This window comes from Aedes albopictus, chromosome 3 (assembly GCF_035046485.1).
Source record: "Aedes albopictus strain Foshan chromosome 3, AalbF5, whole genome shotgun sequence".
Classification (NCBI taxonomy): domain Eukaryota; kingdom Metazoa; phylum Arthropoda; class Insecta; order Diptera; family Culicidae; genus Aedes; species Aedes albopictus.
The window spans coordinates 125,310,978-125,332,211 of record NC_085138.1 but is presented as its reverse complement, the minus strand read 5'-3'; the positions used below and the strand labels follow the sequence as shown (position 1 = coordinate 125,332,211).

The 21,234-nt window shown below is 46.1% G+C and overlaps 1 protein-coding gene across 3 annotated transcripts in view; it reads left to right on the top strand.

The window, feature by feature from the left end:
- LOC109622057 (E3 SUMO-protein ligase RanBP2) overlaps positions 1–21,234 on the top strand; it is a 39,280-nt gene that overhangs the window by 13,298 nt on the left and 4,748 nt on the right. The window contains exons 2-4 of one of the 3 annotated variants that reach the window (XM_029878068.2): positions 8,997–10,166; positions 10,254–12,102; positions 12,187–15,035. In XM_029878068.2, the coding sequence (XP_029733928.2) occupies positions 8,997–10,166; positions 10,254–12,102; positions 12,187–15,035 (5,868 nt within the window). Of the gene's footprint in view, positions 1–8,996; positions 10,167–10,253; positions 15,036–21,234 lie in introns of all 3 variants that reach the window. The other 2 variants (XM_062856366.1, XM_062856365.1) reach the window with 2 other exon arrangements.

Here is a 21,234-nt window from a genome sequence, read left to right as displayed (position 1 = left end):
GACAACTTTCAAAGATAATAAAAACAATACTAGAATGAGGATCAACGAAAATGGACATAACAAACACATCGACTATCTAACAGATCATAGGCACACCAAAGATTACTGAATTATAGGGCATAGCATAAATATGAACAATAACATTCTTTAAACCTGGACATGACAAAAAAAAAATAATACAAAATCGACCATATGACAAAACCGAAACTTTCACACCTTCTACCGTAACCTTCTTAGTCAGTACGCAACAGTGTCTTACTGGACGACATGTTCCGTGCACGGCTGGTGAACTGCTTCTGAAGGATTACGTTCTCTATCCTATCCAAAGGTTTAGTGAACTGTCGTTGTCCGCGCAAACGCGAGACGCTTGTGCGCACAGTGATGGGAGAGCTTTCTACGTCCGTCGACGTGCCGCTAGGAACCTTTCCAAAAAAAAGGTATCCAGTACTATTCTCTTCTTCTTCTTCTTCTTCTTTCTGTTTTGAGCCATCTGCTGACGGCTCAGCGGGTTGGGCCAGTTACAAGACTATATGCCCAGTTGTTTTGTGTTTTTGATGCCTTCGTTGTGTTTCATAGGTCCAATTTCATCTCTTTCACAAAGTTTGCAACTTCTTCGAATAGCTTTTTGTTACCAGTTTTAAAGATTTCTTCTAAATTAGCGTAACGACAATCAAAACTGTATTGTTGTCGTTGCATACCAAAACGGGGACAGTGTAATATAACGTGCTCGGCAGTTTCGTGTTCATCACACAGGTCGCAATTTGGGTCATCTTTAAGTTTCATTTTAGCCAACCAGTATTTTGAGTAATCATGTCCTGACATAAGCCGATTTAGCAGTCGAACGTCTTTTCCTTTCAGATCAGCTTTTGTGAACCACGGCTGTGCATTCCACGTAGGTTGTATTGCGTAGAACTTCTTTCCCTTCTCCTGAGACGCTTCCTCATACCATCGTTTTGTTCTGTCCTCTAGTTGTTTGGTGAATTCCAGGAAAAGGTCCTTAAGTAACAGCTTGTTTTCGAAAACCGGTGCACCATCTTTTGTTCCCTCTTTTGCCAACATATCTGCCACGTCATTGCCGGACACTTGAATGTGGCTGGGTACCCATTGTATGGATACTCTCCAACTCTTCGCTATTCGTAATATCTCCGCAATCACTGTTTCTCCTTCGCCAGTGTCTATCCCACTTTCCAGCATTTGACAAGATGATCTAGAGTCTGTTAGTACTACGTAGTGTAGCAGCTGACCTTCTTCGACTATTTTCATAGCCACCCAAATCGCCGTGAGTTCCGCTGATGTAATACTAGTGTTGTGTTGTAATCGATAATAGTATCGCCTTCTTTGACCTTCTACAAATATTCCAATTCCACATTTGCCTCTGTCTTTGGAAGCGTCTGTCCATATCCTGCCCCTACCTTTGTATTTTCCGTTGATCAAGCCGAGGGTATGTTGTTTCAGCTTCAGTTGGCTAAGTTGATCCTTCTTGAGCATTTTTTCACCTAGATACGCATTTATTTCGACTTGGTCAACATCTATAATCCGTTCATTCTGCATCAACATGTCGAACGAAGCTTTGTTGTGTAAGTAGAGTTGTTCCATATACGAGTATTTTTCTAGATGTGTTTCTTCTTCAACCTCTTGATAAACAACGAGCAATTTCACGGCAAGTGACCATCTCCTGTCGAAATTCTATTGGTGGTTGTCCACTAATTGCAGAAAGCGTATTTAGTGGCGTAGATTTTGTACTACCAGTGGCTTTCCTCAAGCTTTGATTATTTATCACTTCTAGCATTCTCCTTGATGTTTTGCTGGCATTGTTGTAGGCGGAGCAGCCATACTCCATAGTACTCCGGATGAGGGATTGGTATACTTTTAGCATCGTATCTGGATGTGCTCCTTTTTTGGCGCCATTAAGAACTTTCAGCATGCACAATCTCTCCTGAACTTTCTCCCGCACTAGTCTAATATGAGCTCCAAAGGTTAAGGACCGGTCTATAGTGATCCCAAGGTACCGTTGTTTTATTACCGATTCTATCGCATTATCCCTAATTTTCACATTTAAAGTTCTATTGCTCACACTCATCACCATCACGCTCGATTTTTCGGAGTTTATTGCCAAATTTAGTTTTTCGCATTCTGCCACAAACTTATCCATATATTCCAGTGCTCTAACATTCAAAGTTTCCCAGTTGTTTGCCGTAACAATTATTTCGAAATCATCAGCATACTGAACCAACGTGATTCCTTCTACGCGTATGTCGTGCAACACAGTAGTGTACACGTTAAATAGTGTTGGAGACAAGACATCTCCTTGTGGCAGCCCGTTCGAAACTCTTCGCGAGATCACCCCATGACGCTGGTGCAGAACAATCTTCCTGTTCTTTAGAAAAGAAGATATCCACGTTACGACCTCAACGGATGTTCCTTTGCTAGCTAAAGTTTCTAGCAAAGTGTCTGTGCGAACAGCATTAAACGCGTTCGACAGATCTACGCATATTAATGCAGTCAGTTTGTTTTCTCGTTTGTTTCTTTTTATTTCATTTATGACAAATGAAATTGCAGTAGATGTTGAGTTTCCTCGCCGAAACCCGAATGACCTCTCTGGCAGGATGTTGTTCTGGTAAAGGTGATTTTGTAGCATGTCTAATACAGCTGTATTCATTACCTTGGTCATGGTAGGTACCAGTGAAATCGGTCTTTTCCCTTCTACCGTTGATTGATCCCTACCTGGCTTTGGTATTGCTACAACTTTGATGGTCTTGAGCTCCTCAGTTAGGGTACCCCGAATCCACATTCGATTTAAATCTTCGATCACGTTTTCCGCTACTCTTGGACTTAGTTGACGTAGTACTTCATATGAAATACCGTCCTCCCCTGGAGCCGATCTTCGTTTCTTCTTCTGGATAATTTCTTCCCATTTCGACGAGTCCAGCAAATTGTATGACGCTACTGGTATTGGATCGATCCAGTCTTCCGGATCATGTGGCCCGAAGTGTTTATCCAAGAATGAATTCGCTGCATTCAAATCATCTAACATGGGGTTATTCTCTGCGGTCCTTATCTTCTTTCCGGTGAGCCTACCGATTTTGTTCCACAACTCGTTGGCACTGGTATGTGGACCAATCTCCTCTGCAAATTCGTCGAACTTCTTTCGGATTTCCACACGTTTTCGATTTTGAAAAATGGCTGCTTTGCGTTTGAACTGGATGAGATTCTGCAAACTGGACTCCCTGTTGAAAGCCCGTCTCGCTTCTGTCTTCTCTTTCCAAGCCTGGTCCACCGAGTCCGACCACCAAAACTTGGGCGTTTTAGTGTCTTTCTTCCTGTTGCACTTCCGTATTTTCTTTATCGCTGATTTCAAGTCCTCTACATTGTGTATTTCAGTTGGTCCCAAGCTTGCTATCGAAGATGCTATTTTCTTATTGTCGTAACAATACTTTGGTCGCTCAATCTTACCGTTGTTGATTGTAATTTCAATTGCTACGTGGTGACTGCCAATGCCATATGCTAGCGTCCGCCACTGAACGTGTGACAGCATCTGTGAAGAGCACATGCTAAGATCTATCGCCGAAGACCTACATCCTAACCTTAGCGGAACAAACGTCATAGATCCATCATTCAACAGAAGGCTGTTCGAGTCGTTGTTCATATCAGCTAGTATTTCACCTTTTCTATCGACATTCCAGTCTCCCCAGTCTCCATGGTGGGCATTGAAATCCCCTCCAACGATTACTCTGTCAAACCGATGTGTAGTATCAAACAGAACTTGCATGTCTTCCTTGAAGTCGGATAAGCTGATTGAAGGGCTGACGTACACGGAAAAGAGGACCAAGTTCAGCGATAACACCGAAATTGCTACAGCTTGTGTTTTATCGGATAGGGCAGGTAGATTTACTCTGGTATAGCTATGCTCGTTCTTCAAAAGGATCGCCGTTCCCCCGTAACCATCGTGTCTTGAATTGGCAACAAGGTGGCATCCAGCGATTCGGTACTTGTTGGTGGTTTCCTGTGCCGCACTAGTCCATGTCTCTGACAAGAGAGCTACATCGAAGCCTTCACCGAATAGAACCCTGTGGATTTCTGCCTTATTTTTATCAAAACTCTGCACGTTACACTGTAGTACTTTTATTGATTTCTTGAACTCCCCGAATTTTACTTGGTATGAGGTAAAAGCTAATTTTTTTTTATTTATCTTTTTTTTTTCTGGTTACAGCTATGTAATGAAGAAGTGCTTACCTTACTTGGTGTCGGTGTGGTGTATAACTGACTTTGCGAAATTGAAGTGCCTATTGGTGCACATCTTGAACTTCTGTTTGGTGTTTTCGTCGTTATCCAGTTGAGCGATGAAGTCCGCGTAGAACGTCATCAGCAGGTTCTGTTGCTCCTTCTGTACCCGATCCATGATCTGCTTGGAAAGACTTTCCAAGCGCTCCTTTTCGTCCACACGTTGATTGTTGTTAAGAGCTACTCCGTTGCTAGCTTCTTCTGCTTCGTTTCCAACAATGAGATTTATGGCACAAATTTCCCAAATGGAGGAGAACGTGCCTCTTGAGCCGACCTACTGATACAATGAGATTACGCCTTTCAGTTGTTCTGTCCGCGTTTGTTGTTTTCCTCTTCTTGTTTTGTTTGTCTGGTTTCCCCATGTTCACCGCAGCTTGTAGTTTCTTCCTTTCGTTGTTGGCCAGCAGCCACTGCTCTCGCAGCGGATCCTTCCAGCGGAAGCTGCCTTTTGCCATGTCCGCAAATGTTTCTGCCGGAGTCGGGAATTCTTCAGCATCGTACAGGGCTTCGTACACATTTTGACTTGCGATTGGAACTTGCTCTTTCGCTTCTGCGTATGTGAGATTCCTCTTTGCCATAAGCTTCTTGATTTTGTCCTGACGTTTGATTTCGGGACAGTTCGGATCTGTTGTAGTGTGGTCCGTGCTTCTGCAGTTGGCGCATTTCTTACCTTTTTGGCATCTTTCGTACTCTTTGTTGTCCTCGTGTCGTTCTGCGCATCGCTGGCAACGCTTTGCACTTCGGCAGTTCGCAGTGCGATGGTTCGTGCGTAGGGCATGGTACACTAATTACGTAACGCAAAAATTGGCCATTTCAGACCCCCTCCCTCCCCCCATGTAACGCTTTTTGTATGAAAAGCCAAAAATTTTTGTGTGGATCGTAACGCTAAGCTCGACTCCCCCTCTCCCCCTATAGCGTTACGTAATTTGTGTACGATGCCTAGGCAATTCAGGCAGATCACCACCTTTTGCACAAACGGTTGAACGCGGCTAGAGCAGCAAAACAATCTGACCCGTTCTGGTAGACTGTCTGCTCGGAACGTAACACTGACGCGGTTGGTTGGTATCTTTGCTCCATCGATGAACCGTGTGAGGCGCCGAACCCCAACGATCGGCACTTCACATTCCAAATCTTCTTCGATTTGCTCGATCGGGATTTCAGCAGAGATTCCCGCTAGCACTCCTGTGATGCACACCAGGTGCTTTGGCACGTATGCTCGGTAGATGCTGTTCGATTCGTTGATGTTTTTCACCAGTTGATTCGCTTTCACGTAGCTGTTCAGAAATACTAGGATTTTCTGCCTTCCTGCGTACTTCATGTCGACGATGTGACGTTTGTACGTGTCGTTGCTGCGCAGTGTTGATCCGAGTCCGAACTTGTTGATTTTCTTCGTTCCGTTTTCGTCGTTCCGCAATTCGAAGTAAACTCTGTACGGAGCTGCGTCTTGGTGAGTGTAGATCACGTTTTCTCGAGTGGGTTTGTCATCGTCGTGCTGATTCTTGTTGCTTGCGGCAGCTTCCGCATCCATGTCTTGTGCCCAGTCCACTTGGTTCCAAGCTGCTCTACCTCCACCGTCCGGTGGGTCGTCTTCCGCTCCCATCGTGACGCTAACCTCACTTTTTGTTTTCACTCAACTCACTGATTTTTTTCCGTTCTTTTCGTAATATCCTCAATCAAAAATGTTTTCACCCAAAGTCACTTCACTTAACTCTCGCTATTCACCGAAAATTTCCAGCTATTTCACGTAATTTGCACCGATTTTTTGCTTTTTCCGAGCCGAGACACTTCCAACAATCACTCGCTTCGACGCGTCGTACTCGAATGTACTATTCTCTAAATCTAGTGAAATCAACCGAATAGTAGGAAGGAAAGTTGCAGCACTTAATAGTGCTGATAGATTCGAAGCTAACGTGCGAACAATGGATTACTGCACGAATTTAAACCAGCCTGCTTGCTCTCACACATGGTTTGACTTTTGAGCGGTGACGACACCGCTCAAACGCCAAATTATCTTTGGGAGTGGCTGGGCCGGCCCAAGTTCGTGCAGTAGTCCATACTTTAACACTTTATTGACGTCAATGCGTTCGACGTGACATTTTGGACAAAAACGGATTGTTTCTAAGCTGAAGGACGTAACTTGTGTACTGGGACAAGTCAGCTCATTGATAGAAGCCCTCTTATTCTTTTTGTCAGAGTTGATACGGGGGCTGCTCCAGTGCTGCCATTAATATTCATGTGCAAATCAATCAACACTCGTTGACTATTTTCATTTTTCAATTTTGCTTCTGAGAGTATAAATTTTAAAACAAATTGGTCTTCCTCGTTTGCATTCTCCACACACACTTCCACCCAGTGCCGGCGTGCCTTTGGATCCTTCGAAAACGAGTAAAAATTGTGACCAGGACTATACACTTCACTCCGCTTATAATTTATCGCTTTGTATTTCATTTCATAATATTTTCGTATCAAGTTCGGAATGTAAACAGCACAGAAAGTGAGATAAATGATAAATCTTGGCAGTCAATAATATCATTTTGAAAAATCAATGACAACTAGCAATACAGGAAACTTAACAACAAAGTGCCCTTTTGTAAACGAGCGTAACGGAACGCAACGGCGCTTTTGTCAAATCGACCAATCAGAAGTGGTCTTTTCTGACAGGCAAATGGTTTCGTATTTGCACTAGTACCTGACGGGTCCCGTCCCAGCTTGTGTATAACTAGGCTGACATTTCTAGGGTACGGGGGAGAAAATGACTTGGTTTATCTAGGTAGGACCGATAGGACAAATTAACGGATTGGCTCTGTTTTAATAGTTAAGCTGTTTTCGTATGTCGTATCATTGGAAGCCCATGACATGTTCAAAACTAGTGTATCATTGACGATGGCGCCAGAACTGTAGGTGGGTACCAACATAGGTGTTATCGCAGTAACAGTTGTTATTTTCAATAGTATAAAATCAAAGCTTGTTTTTCTCAGAGATGGCGCCACCACATTAAAAGTAAAATCATTTTTACTGTATGGACAAATCGCTGGCTTGCACTTGTTCCGCATCGCAGCGATTTACAAATTATTTGTGCCTTGGGGCAAAAAGTTGCAAATTAGAAACAAAATCATTATACCTATGCGTTTATTCCGGATTCATTACAGTAACAGAGAATTTATTACGCCACCATACTAATTTCAAGCTGTTTACTTATTTTTTTCTGACTGCCATTTTCCACCGGTGCTGCGCATGATGTTTCCGAGTGGATAGGTGCAGGCGGCGCCGCTGTATATGTGGAAAACACGTGGAACACGAGCGCCATCTACGATCGCATAGCGTAACCTTCGCCGTTACTTTACACTGTTATCACGTTTACCGCATTTATCAGAAAAGCGCCTCTACCGGCACTCTAGCAGAAACGCAACTGATTGCTTCCCATTGGTACCTATTTGACCGTAACATTTTTTGGAGATAGCATAGGCACAGTTGTCAACATAGACAGCATTTTGTGTGTAAGAAGTAAGAAGTAATAGCAAGGACATAAACATTCCTAGGGCTTCAGGTTCCGCGGGTTAATATTTATTCTGATAGCTTCATAGACTTCACATGACTGAGGGCGGACATGACTAATACATCTATGGGAGGGAAAATGCAAAATTTTGATTAAAACAACTAAGGCACAATGTAAAAACTAGTGTTAAATTGGGCAACATAGCCTATTCCGTCTAAACATTGGTCTTTGTAGAGATGAAATTTGAATAACGGGATCAGCCTTGACAAACAAGCTGTCACGCAGCTCCAACTGAAAACCCATAAAAAAATAAAAAAGTTATAGCTTATCAAAGTTAGGGTCTTTAAAGCGGCATTTTTCAGTTGAAGCAGGTTCCCGGTGGCTACAGCAGTGATGGAAAACAGTGAGGAATGCAGCTGAGTAGACACAAACGCAAAGCTATCCTACTCGTGAACAACAGAAGCCAGAATATATTCGCACTTCCTTCACTCGCGAGCTAACGAAGCTGGTCGCACTCGTGATTGATTCGCGAAGCAGCTCTGAACATTTTTCAATTTTGTGAAAAAAGTAAATTTACACGGCCGACAGATTAACTTTTCAGGAACAATAAAGCACAAAACACTACTATCTGATGCATAATTACTTGTTTTGATATTAAAATCGCACTAAAATGCAATTCCCGCATCTCCACTTGTTCTTCGCGAATAAAAATTCATGAGTGTTTTTGGTTTTGTTTTGCTTCATACTCGTGAAGCAAGCGGGTGCGAATAAACTCACACACGGCTTACTCTCGGCACCGTGAGTAAACCGTTTGTTGCTTTTACACTCGCGAGTTGATTCACGATGAGAGTGTTTCCATCTCTGGGCTACAGTGGCCAAATCCGGATTTCTGCGGTGATTTTGAAAACTAAACTTGTAGCACTTTCATTTGAGCCAGAGATCCAAAATCGGTCAAGCCACTGATTTTTGCGAGCTGTTCAAAGTTTTGGGTCAAAAATAACCCCAGGGTCTTATTTGTAACTTTTTTTTTATGGGAGCGCTCCTCGTTCAATGCTTTTTATTTTTGGAAAAGGTTTATTTCCGTGAAAAAATAATTGTCAGAAAATTTCAGATTACTAGGATTCGTTGAACAAAAACTACAGGGAATTGAAATTCGAAAAAGGTCAAAAAAGACCCCAAGACCTTACTAAGGTTAAATAAATTATCTTTTCCGTTTCAGAAATTTCTCCGCGGATTGGCAATAGCACGGCAGTATTTCAAGCTTGGTGAGTACGCAAGTGCCGAGCATTGGCTTTCCTGTTTCCTCACGGTTCAGGAAGACAGCGCTCCCGGCCACAAACTGCTTGGCCAATGTTACGAAAAGCAGAAGAAGATCGACAGAGCCATCACCGCGTATCAACGGTCGCTTCAACTTGATTCCAAACAAACCGGATTGATAACTGAAGTTTGCAAACTGTTGCTGTCGGATGACAATTTAAGTAAAAATATGTCGAAAGCCAAACACTGGTGCGATCTAGCGGAAAATGAACGCATCAACCATGAAGCCGTACTGAATCTGAAGCTTAAGGTGGCGAATAAGGATGTCGCTACAGACAATAAACTGGTCAAGGAGATCATCCTTAAAGAGATCGTAGCACGTCCGTTGGATCCGGGTCTGAGAATACGCCTGGTCAAGCACTTTGTCGACGAAAAAAAGTTGGACGACGCATTCAAGTATTGCTTTGATATTGAAATGAAGTTTACCGAAACGTTTCAGCAGTCGATCGAATGGGCAAACGCTATTTCATCTATGCTGACCAAGTACGTAGAGATGAACGGAAACACTTACCAATCCAACTGGAGCTATTGGCTTCTGTCTACTCTGACTCTTGATCGACAAATTTATCTCAATCTGCTGGCTGATTCGTCACTTCAGGCCATCAAACAGAGTAACCTAAAAGAAATAGCCACACTCATATTTGAACTAGACCAAAACCTACGCAAATTCTCCGATAAAGGGCGCAATGCGTGCCCTCAGAAACAACTCGCCGAAGAATTTCTCCGGCACTACCGTGGCCAGCTGTTGTTGTATTCGGCCTCCCTTCTCTTCAAGCACGAAAAACAGGCCTGCGGAAAATCACGTGACGTTACGACCAAATGCTTACCTCTGCTATTCTTGGCGTACCAATGTGGTGTTCCGGATTCGGATGAGCCATGGCTGAAACACACCAATGACATCACCCGGCAATTGATGGGGTACTGGAACAAGCAGGCCGCCTTCCGGTGCTGTCAGGCAGGCGGAACTATTCTATCGTGCGTTGATGAAAGTGTCGATGCCTCGGTGATTGCCCAAATCCAAAGCGTAACGGAGAGCAAAATTTGGAACACAGCGGAGGATCTGGTTAACCAGGTAGGTTGAGCTTCTGGTATAAATGATTTGACACGATGGATGTTTTTCTGTGTGTCTCAAAAACAATCACCTGCTATTTCGTTTCAGGTTCGCCAATTCTGTTCCGACGTTAGCTGGAAAAAGAACGTGTTTCGCACTCTGTACAGCAACAACGGCGATCAGGTGTCAAAAATGTCGTCTTCCTACTTCATGCAGAGTGGATCCATCGGGGAGCCACAGTATGTGCTTCCCAAGCGGGAGCACATGCAAATGTATTTGGAGATTGCCCAGTACCTCTTCCCGTCGTCTTTGGCTTACCAGGTCTATTTGGGCCTTGTTGGAGTAGAAGATCTTTCCGAGTTGAAGTGTAAATCGTTCCATGGGCTAAACTTCTCCACGAATAACTTGGACAACTGCAGTGTGGAGACGCTAAACCAGCTGGATGTGGATTCTTTCCTCTATTGCTCGATTTTGGTCGCCAAAAGTTGTCTGGAAGGCGAGAAGAAGTACCAGGACAAAATTGACACAGGAAAACCATTGGTTCTGCCGGCTCCTAATATGATGCCAACGCTTTGCGAGGAAAACAAAGTCGACTGGTGGAACGCCGCTTGTGCGGTTTATAGGAATACCAAAATGGAAAACTTGTCGTCCAATAAACAACTGCTTCAGCACGGCATTCAAGCTGTTCGAGGAACGGGAACACCGATTACGGATGTGATTGTACTGTTGAAGTTGGGCAAGATTCTGGCAAAGCGAGTGAATTCTACAATGTTACCGGAGGAACGTCGCCAGCTGGAACTTAGAACCGAGTGCGTCTACAAGGCTGGAGTGCTATTATGGAAAATGCGCAACGAAGCATCGTTCAGCAGCACAAACATCTTCTTCAAGTACGGTATTGATTCGTTCGATTGCAGCCAAGAAGCGGTAAAACTCGCTGAAGATGCTCTTACATATCTGGCTGGGGTTTACTTCAAACATGGTCGTTTTGAGGAATTCACGCATGATTTTGGAGGGATTCCGTTGCCTTTTGCTGCATATTTCCGCGCAGAAGCGTTCAAAAAGCTCGACGAATCGAGTAAAACGCCGCTAAAGACGAAGAAATTCTACAGTGAGAGAGCGCGGGATTGCATGAAGCAAACGCAGAAATATCTGGAGCTTCCCTACATCGAGAAAAGCCATCCGTTACACTTTGTGGTTCATAGCGAGATTAAGCGTTTGCAGTTCAATGAATCTCTGGATGGAAGCTTGAACACTTCTATGAACGGTTTTGGAGCTGCGGGTGGCGCTGATGATAGTGATCACTTCCAATCGTTCAGTTCGTCGACCAATACCGGATTGAACCGATCGGAGCGTGAGGCAGCGGTGTCTAATTTTGCCGCCAAGACTAATGATTTGGAAAATCTGATTCGGAAGATGATGGAAACCCTGAACATCGTGAAAGAGGATGTATTGAATATCAGGAATGACGTGGGTGACATGCAAGAGCGACTTGTTAAAATAGAGGAAAATATTTATAAAAAGCCATCTGAAGATGAAGCAACCCGAGCTGCTTCTGTGTTGAATGATCTGTACATTTTGGACGAACTGCAAAATCCATCCTATTCGAATCAAGCAGCTTATAATCAACCTTCGATGCAGCAACTTACGCCAAATCTGGCCCAAACGCACAATCGTCTGCCTCCGACTCATCCAGCAGCTGCTGCCGCTGCAGCAGCAGTGGCCATGCAGCAATCCAATGCTGCTTACCAGCAGTTCTACAATACCTCCTATCCAATGTACATGCAACAGTATGCTCAACAAAACCGAGCACAGATGGGGGCAATCGCTTCTCCCATGCACACTTATCCCGACAATAATTTGCTAGTGCAAGCATCCCCGTCTTACTATCAACAGCAACAGACCCTCCCACAGGTTCCACTGCCCATCCCACCACAGGTTCCAGTGGCCACTCCTAAAGGTACATCCCTCATCGAACAAGCTCTTCAGACACCCACTCTTCTCAACACCTGGAATTCTACCTACAATTCTACTATTCCAACAGTTTCGATGGCTGCTCCAATTCCATCAGGGCCTGTTACATTAGAGAAAGCGGCTCCAGTCAATGTAGTTATCACCAGCTCTGATCCTCTACCTACAAACATCTCTGTGGGAACTACTCAGCCCACTTATAGTGTAACGATTCCCCCGCAGCACATCAAACATAGCGTAGTTAGCAATACCCCAACAGTAGCAGCTATTGTACCGCCGTCTGCACCATCCATTGCCGCCCCGGGTATAGAAAACATCTCTCCGGTTGAACAGCAGCCAATTAACACCAAATTCCCAATTCCAGCTCCGAAGGCAACTATGCCGACTATTACTCCTGGAATGTTCAGTCAAAGTATTCTTGCATCGGCGTCAACCACCACAGCGGAAGCTGAGGAAATCGACGAAGATGACGATGACGCCGCCAATGTATCCGGAGAATATGATCCTCGGCCGGACTTCAAGCCCATCATCGCTCTTCCGGACGAAATTGAAGTAAAGACTGGCGAAGAAGACGAAGAACAAGTATTCTGCGGTCGATCAAAACTGCTGCGTATGGTCGACAGAGAATGGAAGGAACGTGGTCTTGGCGATCTAAAGATTCTCAAGAGCAAAACCGATCCAACCAAGTATAGGATTGTTATGCGACGAGATCAAGTGCACAAGATCGCTGCCAATCATACTATTTCGCCGGAGCTGATTATCAAACCGATGGAGAAGAACAATAAGTGCTACACCTGGGCTGCGATGGATTTCGCTGATGAGGAACCAAAGAAAGAGACGTTCTGTGCTCGATTTGCCACTGCGGAATTAGCCAAGGAATTTTTCGACAAGTTTAACGAGGCTAAGAACGAAATTGTCAAGCTGAAGAAACAGAAGGAAACAACAAACGCACCAAATTTTGCTTTCAGTACCCCCAAAACAGATACGACCTCAACTCCTGTTTCCAAGCCATTGTTCTCAGCAGTAACAACCGCTAAACCGATCTTCGGATCAACAGTGACTTCCACCACACCGGCGACAACAACATCAAGTACCACGACACCGTTCCAAGGCTTCACATTTGCCAACAGTTTTGCACCAAAACCCCCGGCACCGACTCCAACCGCTGAAGAAAAACCAAAAGAACCAGCCAAGCCTAGTCCATTTGCTTCGTTTAGCTTTGGAGCAAATGCGACCACGCCAGCAACAACCACGGCCGCTTCATCTAGTACCACCGGTCAGAAGTCGTTTACCGACATCTTCAGTAGCCTGAATAAGCTGGCCACTCCTACGGTCACTTCCACGCCCGTGACGGCTGCCACCGTTACCCCCGTTGCCAAAACTCCGGAGAACCAACCTTCGAATACCTCCATCAGTGAGGACGTTGTGGAAGAATTTGTTCCCACCGCAGATTTCAAACCAGTTATCCCTCTACCTGAACTGGTTGAGGTCAGAACCGGCGAGGAAGGCTTCGATTGCGTGTTTGAGCATCGGGCAAAAATCTTCCGCATGGACAAAGCCGCCAAAGAGTGGAAGGAACGTGGCATTGGAAACATCCGGGTGCTGGTCAAAAAGGACGATAACAATATTGCACGGTTGCTGATGCGACGGGAACAGGTGTTGAAGCTGTGCTGCAATCAATTGATCACCAAGGATCTGAAGTTCACTCCGAACGACAAAAATAATTCTCTGACATGGATTGGGCACGACTATTCCGAAAATGAGCTGGTTGTGGAAACCTTTGCCATTCGGTTCAAGACGGCTGACATTCGAAATGATTTCCACAATATCATAAAGAAGGTTCAAGCTGCCATGGGGGACAACAAACCACAGAAACCAGTTAAAGACAAAAAGGAAAACAAGAAACCGGAACAAAAGGGCTTCGGGGACATGTTCAAACCTAAGGTCGGGTCGTGGACATGCGAGTCGTGCTATGTTACTAACAAAGCTGATGATCAGTACTGCATGGCTTGCAACAGCCCGAAGGATTCCACAGTTCCGAAGAAAGAAACCAACCTCCTGGATAGTTTATCGAAAACGACCAGCAAGTTCACTTTCGGTGTACAACCGGCGTCAGATGCACCAAAATTCAGTTTCGGAGTGCCAACACCTGCAGCTACTGTCCCCACCCCTGCCAAAGCACCGGAAACAGCGAAAAAAGACCAGCCAGTCGCTACAGGATTTGGTGATCAATTCAAACCAAAAGCTGGTTCTTGGTCTTGTTCCGGATGTTACATTAACAACAAATCCGACGATCTGTACTGCTTAGCTTGTGACACCCCCAAAGATTCCACAGTACCTAAAAAGGAAAACAAAGGTGCTCTTGGTGCAGGAGGAGGAGACGCTCCAAAGTTCACATTCGCTTCAGGAGGTGGTTTCTCGTTTGGCACGCTTACTGCACCGTCCACGACCACCTCATCGGTCAGCAGCACTAGCAATGTCGAAACAACAACTACCGGAGGAGGTTTCAGTTTCGGAACAACCCCGGGATCGGGATTCTCGTTCGGAACACCGCTTTCCAAGCCTACCGCAACATCCACTACAGTCTCGGCGGATGCTGCTGCTGCTACGACGGTAACATCCACTACGACCAGTTTCAAATTTGAACTACCGAAACCTACAATGTCCTTCGGGCCTTCACCGACCAAGCCAACTGCAGCCGATACGACCAGCACACCACCCAGGCTGGCGGGTCCGGAAAAGCCTACCTTCGAGTTTGTTTTTAAGCCCAAGTCGCCCGGAAAGCCGAAGAGTCCCGGTCGCACCCTAAGCACGAGTTCCGCCAATGAGGACGGCGAAGTGGAAGGCGGCGAAGGCGAAGAATGTGCCGCTGAAGAGGAAAACAACACCTACTTCACACCAGTGATTCCACTGCCGGACAAGGTATGTACACATGCACACTAAATATTGCCGGTGAACCTGTTTCGATTGATTTTGACCATAAATTCGAAGGTTTCTAATTACAGTTTAAAGGGGAGCGGGGCCATTCGAAGTCGGGACATTGTTGTTAAAAGTAGCAACCGCGTACGCGCTCGAAATACCGTTGTTTTTGGTGGTTTTTCGCGATTTTTTTTTCGGACAGACCATCCACTGTTGCAGTTGGAGCGGACTAGTGTATCTACTAGAAAGCAGGTCAAAATCGGTGAAGAAATAGTGAGAAACTGTGCAGAATTGTCTTTCCGCGTGGCTCGGCGATACATACCAAACGGCATCGCATTGTATTGCCAAAGCCCTTGCTACTGTATGTAGCATTGTGACCCGAGTGGAAAGAGGTGTTTAAAGAAGAACAAATTGACTCTTTCGGTTTAAGTGAAAAGTTTTACCATCGAAGTGTTAGAGTGACAGAAGTAACTTTTACGTTCTGTATTAATATCAGTGTTTCCCAATCAACGCGCTGCGGACCACGAAAAGAAAAATAAATAGTCAACACACTTTTCTTGTGGCCAGCCGGCGCCATGCTGGCTAATGGCCGACCACCCCATCCAGGGGACCCAGGGGGCCCCGGTGGTGGTCACAACAGTGCGGGAAATCGACGATATGGTGACTACGCCGGCCAACTACTGCCGGACTATATGGACCCAGAGGGTACAGCAGGTCAGCTGCAGTATCTCAAAATGGAGACAACCAATGGTGTGATGCCGCAGGATCCCTTTCTCCTCCGCCTATCTGTGGAAAAGGCAATCGGAAGTCCTATCTTCGGGGCTTTCAAAGAGAATAGGGGGCTATCCTACGTCCTTAAGGTGCGAAGCCAGGAACAAGTGAACCGACTACTACGCATGACACAGCTCCAGGACAGCACTCCCATTCGAATCTCGGAACATCCGTTTCTAAATCAGAGGAAATGCGTCGTGACGAACCACGATTCCACTGGACTGACCGATACATACCTACTTGAGCAACTGTCGCATCAAGGTGTCAAAGAGGTGAAGAGGATCACGCGACGAACTCCGGAAGGCAAACGCGAAAATACAGCCACCGTAATCCTTACGATTAGGGGTACTGTCATTCCAGACCACATTGACTTTGGGTGGTCCCGATGTAAAACACGCAAGTATTACCCATCCCCAATGCTATGCTTCCGTTGCTGGGAGTACGGCCATACTGGGAAGCGCTGCACAAGTCCTCACCGCGTTTGTGGTCGATGTTGCCAAATCCACCCCGAGGATCAAAATGAAACAGCCGGAACTGATCAGATGCCGAAACCAAGATACCAGTGCCAGGAGACACCTTTCTGCAAACACTGTAGTGCAGGAGATCATCCCGTGTCCAGTCGCAAGTGTGCAGCATACGAGAAAGAAATGGCCATTCACCACATCCGAGTGGATATGGACATCTCCTATCCGCTAGCACGCAAAGAGTACGATGCCCGACATGGAGCTAGTCGAAGTAACGACACCTTCTCAGGAGTCGTCAACGCCAGTAAAGATACTGAAATACAGGAACTCAAGGACACAATAAAGAAGCTGCAAACAGACGCCGAAGCGAAGGAAAAGAGAATGGCAGAGATGGAACGAGCGTTACAAAGCCACACCGTTACTGACCGCATCGAAACGGTAAAAGAGCATGGTACCATCGGAGAACTTGTAAAGCAGGTCGCGGCCCTCACCGAAACGGTAAAAAACCTACATGACTCGCTAGCAGCTAAGGACAGATTCATCGTACGACAAAATCGCATCATTTCCGAGCTCAGAGGAAGTCTGAAAGCACCCAGTGAACAGGACACCCCGACGATCATTGCTATTGCGGAACCACAGGACCAAATGGAAACCACTGCCTCCCAAATCTCTTCGGATGATTCTGCCACCAAGTCGCCCAATCTCAATTCAAAAGTAGCTGAACGGGTCTCAAACTGGATCTCCAGTGTGATACCGGAGAAAGAACGGAATCCGAGCAATGACAAAACAAACGATGATAATGTATCGGTCCATAGCATGGCTTCGAAAACGACAGAAAAATCTAACGCCACTCACAACTCCAAGAGAGTCCACTCGGGCTCCGACTACAGCTGCCCCTCCGGAAATTCCAAAGGATCACCCACCAGCTCCAAGCGGAAAAACAAACACCGCAGGAAAGGTGATAAAACCAGAAACTAAAAAGAAAAGCATTCACGCTCAGTCCTCTATCATCTCAACGGCCCAATCAAGGTAAAACATCCCTACAAACTATCCTTTTCACTGCGCAACCCACTGTAGGAAAAGAGGAAATGCAAGAGTCGACTGAGCAAACCCACAGCAATACCACAAATCGAGAAAACCAGCCAAACACAACAACGACAACAGGGGCTACGGATAGCCGGGGCCCCGTTAGTGCGGAAGTTACACCCCTACCGGAACTGGCGGACAACCTCCGGCATCCTAGCGTAACTGTTGTCTCCGGGACGCACAAGGGTCATTGTACCCGTTCCCCGGGATTCCCAACATACTGTCCGGGCAACCAGAGCCCCGTCGGTGCGGAAGTCTTGGTCGTACCGGAACTGGCGGACAACCTTTGGGACTCGGTCAGGGTTGGAAGAGGGACGCAAAAGGGATTCACATCCTATTCCCCTAAGGACAGCGAGGGAGACAAGAAACTGGATACCAAACGAAGAGCGAAGATCGGGACGCCTAATACCCCGAAGGACAACGATGGATTCAAGCATTTTCCTAGGAGAAATCCGCGAAGAGCCTGCCGCGCCCCAATACCGCAGAACGCCTCTGATATTTCGGAATCCCAGCGTCACAAGCCAGCGGCTCCTTCATCTCTGCCTAGCCTGGGTTCCACGTCGGGGCCTGCACTGGGTGGAGCTCTGTTGGGGTCCGCACGCGGCCCATTTTTTGTTCCAGAAAGTCCTAATATGGCAACATCCCGAAACTCAATTCCGTCTGAGAGTATCACCGTCAACGAGCCTGTTACAGGGGAGGCATTTTTCGCAGCTCTCGGTGTGGAGACGACAAACGCACAACTCTATGATATGCTGCACCGTTCTCGCTACGGCAATCAGGCTGTGATACTACCCGGATGTTCGAATCTGCAACTCTCATTGAGTACAAATTCCAAGCCACCCACCCATGCACAATGGGAAAACTCCGCAAACCAAAAATCTACTGTTTCCACAACTTTGTCGATTGCCCCTACCACACCACACCGTTCAGCTAGTCCGCCGCCGATTATCAGTAGCAAAATTTTCGCAATACAGTGGAACATGAATGGATTCTTCCATAATCTCTCAGGCCTCGAAATGCTCGTCCGCGACCTCCAACCAACTGTACTTGCACTGCAAGAAATCCATCGAACAACGCCGGCTGCAATGAAAAGAACACTTGGAAGCAGTTTTAGATGGTATACCAAAAACGGATCTAATATATACCGTTCAGTGGCTTTGGGAATATCCACCGAAATACCAGCCGATGAAATCCACCTCAACACTGATCTGCCTATCGTAGCGATCCGCCTATTATGGCCCTTCCCTGTATCGGTCGTGTCATTCTACCTACCAAATGGGAAAATTCCGAACCTCAAAAAACAACTGGAAAAAATCATTGAAGCAATTCCAGACCCGATGATACTAATGGGAGACGCCAACGCACACCACAGGGCTTGGGGTAGTTACCAGAACTGCCCTCGCGGTTCAAATGTTTTGAACGTTGCTAACAAACATCTACTAGCTCTTCTTAATGATGGCACTCCAACCTTCATGCGCAAAAACACCGAGTCTGCCATTGACATATCATTGGTATCGTCCCGCCACAGTAACAGATTTTCCTGGACTGTGGATACAGATCAGCATGGAAGTGACCACCACCCAATCTTGCTATCTCTTACTGGACACACCACACCTGAAACATCGAGGCGACCCAGGTGGAAATATAGTGAAGCGGACTGGGATAGTTTCCAAACGGCTGTAGAGAGTAAACACTACGCATCGGCACCATCAAGTACAACAGAATTCATCGACATAATCAACAGTGCGGCCAAGGACACGATACCCAGGACAAGTCCAAAGCCGGGGAAACGCGCCTTGCACTGGTGGTCGGACGAAACAAAAAGAGCGGTCAAGGCCCGACGCAAGACTTTAAGAGCTTGCAAGCGGCTTCCGAATGGGCACCCGAACAAGAATGAAGCCATCAATCGATATCATGAAGCCCGTAATAACTGCCGTCAAGTGATACGAGACGCAAAGGATAGATCCTGGGCTGCATTTTTGGACGGTATCAGTGACAGCCAGTCCTCAAGTGAAATATGGGGTAGATTCAACAGTCTACAGGGTAAAAGGCGACATAAAGGCATTGCCCTAAAAATCGACGATATAGTTACAAGAGACCCGATCATCATCGCAGACGCACTGGCGGATCATTTTATGGACGCTTCGTCCATACAGCGGTATAGCAAAACCTTTCTGGATCGACATCCGTTTGCAGCAACGGCTATCGAAAATTTCGTCGTTCCACCAGATCAGGGACAGAACTTCAACGCTCCTTTCTCTATGAAGGAATTGATGTTTGCCCTTCAAAAGACCAAAGGCAATTCAGCTGGCCCTGACGATATTGGATACCCAATGTTAAAAAATCTATCTATATGTGGTAAGCGTTATCTTCTCGAGAATATCAATCGTGAATGGGCCAACGGGACCATCCCAGAAGAATGGAAACATGGGCTAGTAATTCCGATTCCGAAAGGCACCGGACCAAGCAACACGGTTAAAAGCTATAGACCAATCACTTTAACCAGCTGTGTGGCGAAAGTGATGGAACGAATGGCGAATCGTCGACTTGTCGAATTTCTTGAAATGAGTAAAAAACTTGACCCCAGGCAGCACGCATTTCGACCTGGCTTCGGTACTGGCACATACCTCGCTTCTCTGGGTCAAATTCTGGACGACGCCATGAGGCAAGGTGATCACGTTGAGTTAGCCTCGCTGGACTTGGCCAAAGCCTACAATAGGGCATGGATGCCTGGAGTGTTGCGTCAATTGGCGGACTGGGGCATTACTGGAAATATGCTGAAATTTCTGCAAAATTACCTGTCTCACCGAACTTTCCAGGTCGCTATTGGTAATCATCGCTCGAAAACGGTTTGTGAAGAAACCGGAGTCCCACAAGGCTCCGTCATAGCCGTTACCCTGTTTCTCGTTGCCATGAACGGCAGTTTCATCAGATTGCCGGCAGGCATTTTCATCCTAGTTTACGCTGACGACATTTTGCTGTTGGTGGTGGGCAAGCACCCTAAAATGATTCGTAGAAAGTTACAAGCAGCTGTATCTGCCGTCGGTAGGTGGGCAGCCCAGAGCGGGTTTGACATAGCAGCTGAAAAATGTGCAAGACTACACATCTGTGGAAGTAATCACAAACCGCCGAAGAGACCAGTGGCCATCAATGGTATTCCAATACCAATGCGGATGGCTTTCAAAATATTAGGAGTGACACTAGATCGCAGGTTGAATTTCCAAAACCATTTCAAAAACGTCAAAGATAGTTGCAAAAACAGGTTGAATCTCATTAAGGCGATATCTGGGCGACGTACACGTAGCGACCGGATTACAAGGTTCCGTGTAGCCGATGCCATCATTGCAAGCAGAGTCCTGTACGGCATAGAAATCACAGGTCGCGCTTCAGATGAACTTCTACGCATACTCGAGCCCACTTTCAATAAAACGATCAGAATCATCTCAGGACTATTGCCATCTACACCAGCCCCAGCAGCCTGCTCGGAAATGGGAATCCTGCCACTCGAATTCAAGCTAGCGCTTACACTCTGTAACCGAGCGATCAGTTTCCTGGAGCGTACCAAAGCTAACAGGAACCTTGGCTTCCTTCCCTATCAAGCCAATCGTGTCCTGCAGACTCTGGCTAATTGCCGGCTCCCCCCCATGGCTGCGCTTCACCGCGTCGGGCCAAGAAGCTGGTTAGCGAAGAATATCCTTATTGACAACTATATCAAAACAAAATTCAGGAGAAATGACAACCCCAGTCAAGTACAAGCTCATGTCAAAGAGCGAATCAGCCAGAAATACGCCCTGGCAGATGTCAGATTTACAGATGCCTCCAAAAAGAATAACTCTGTGGGTGCTGGAATTTTCGCCAATGGGATCAGTGAATCCCACAAA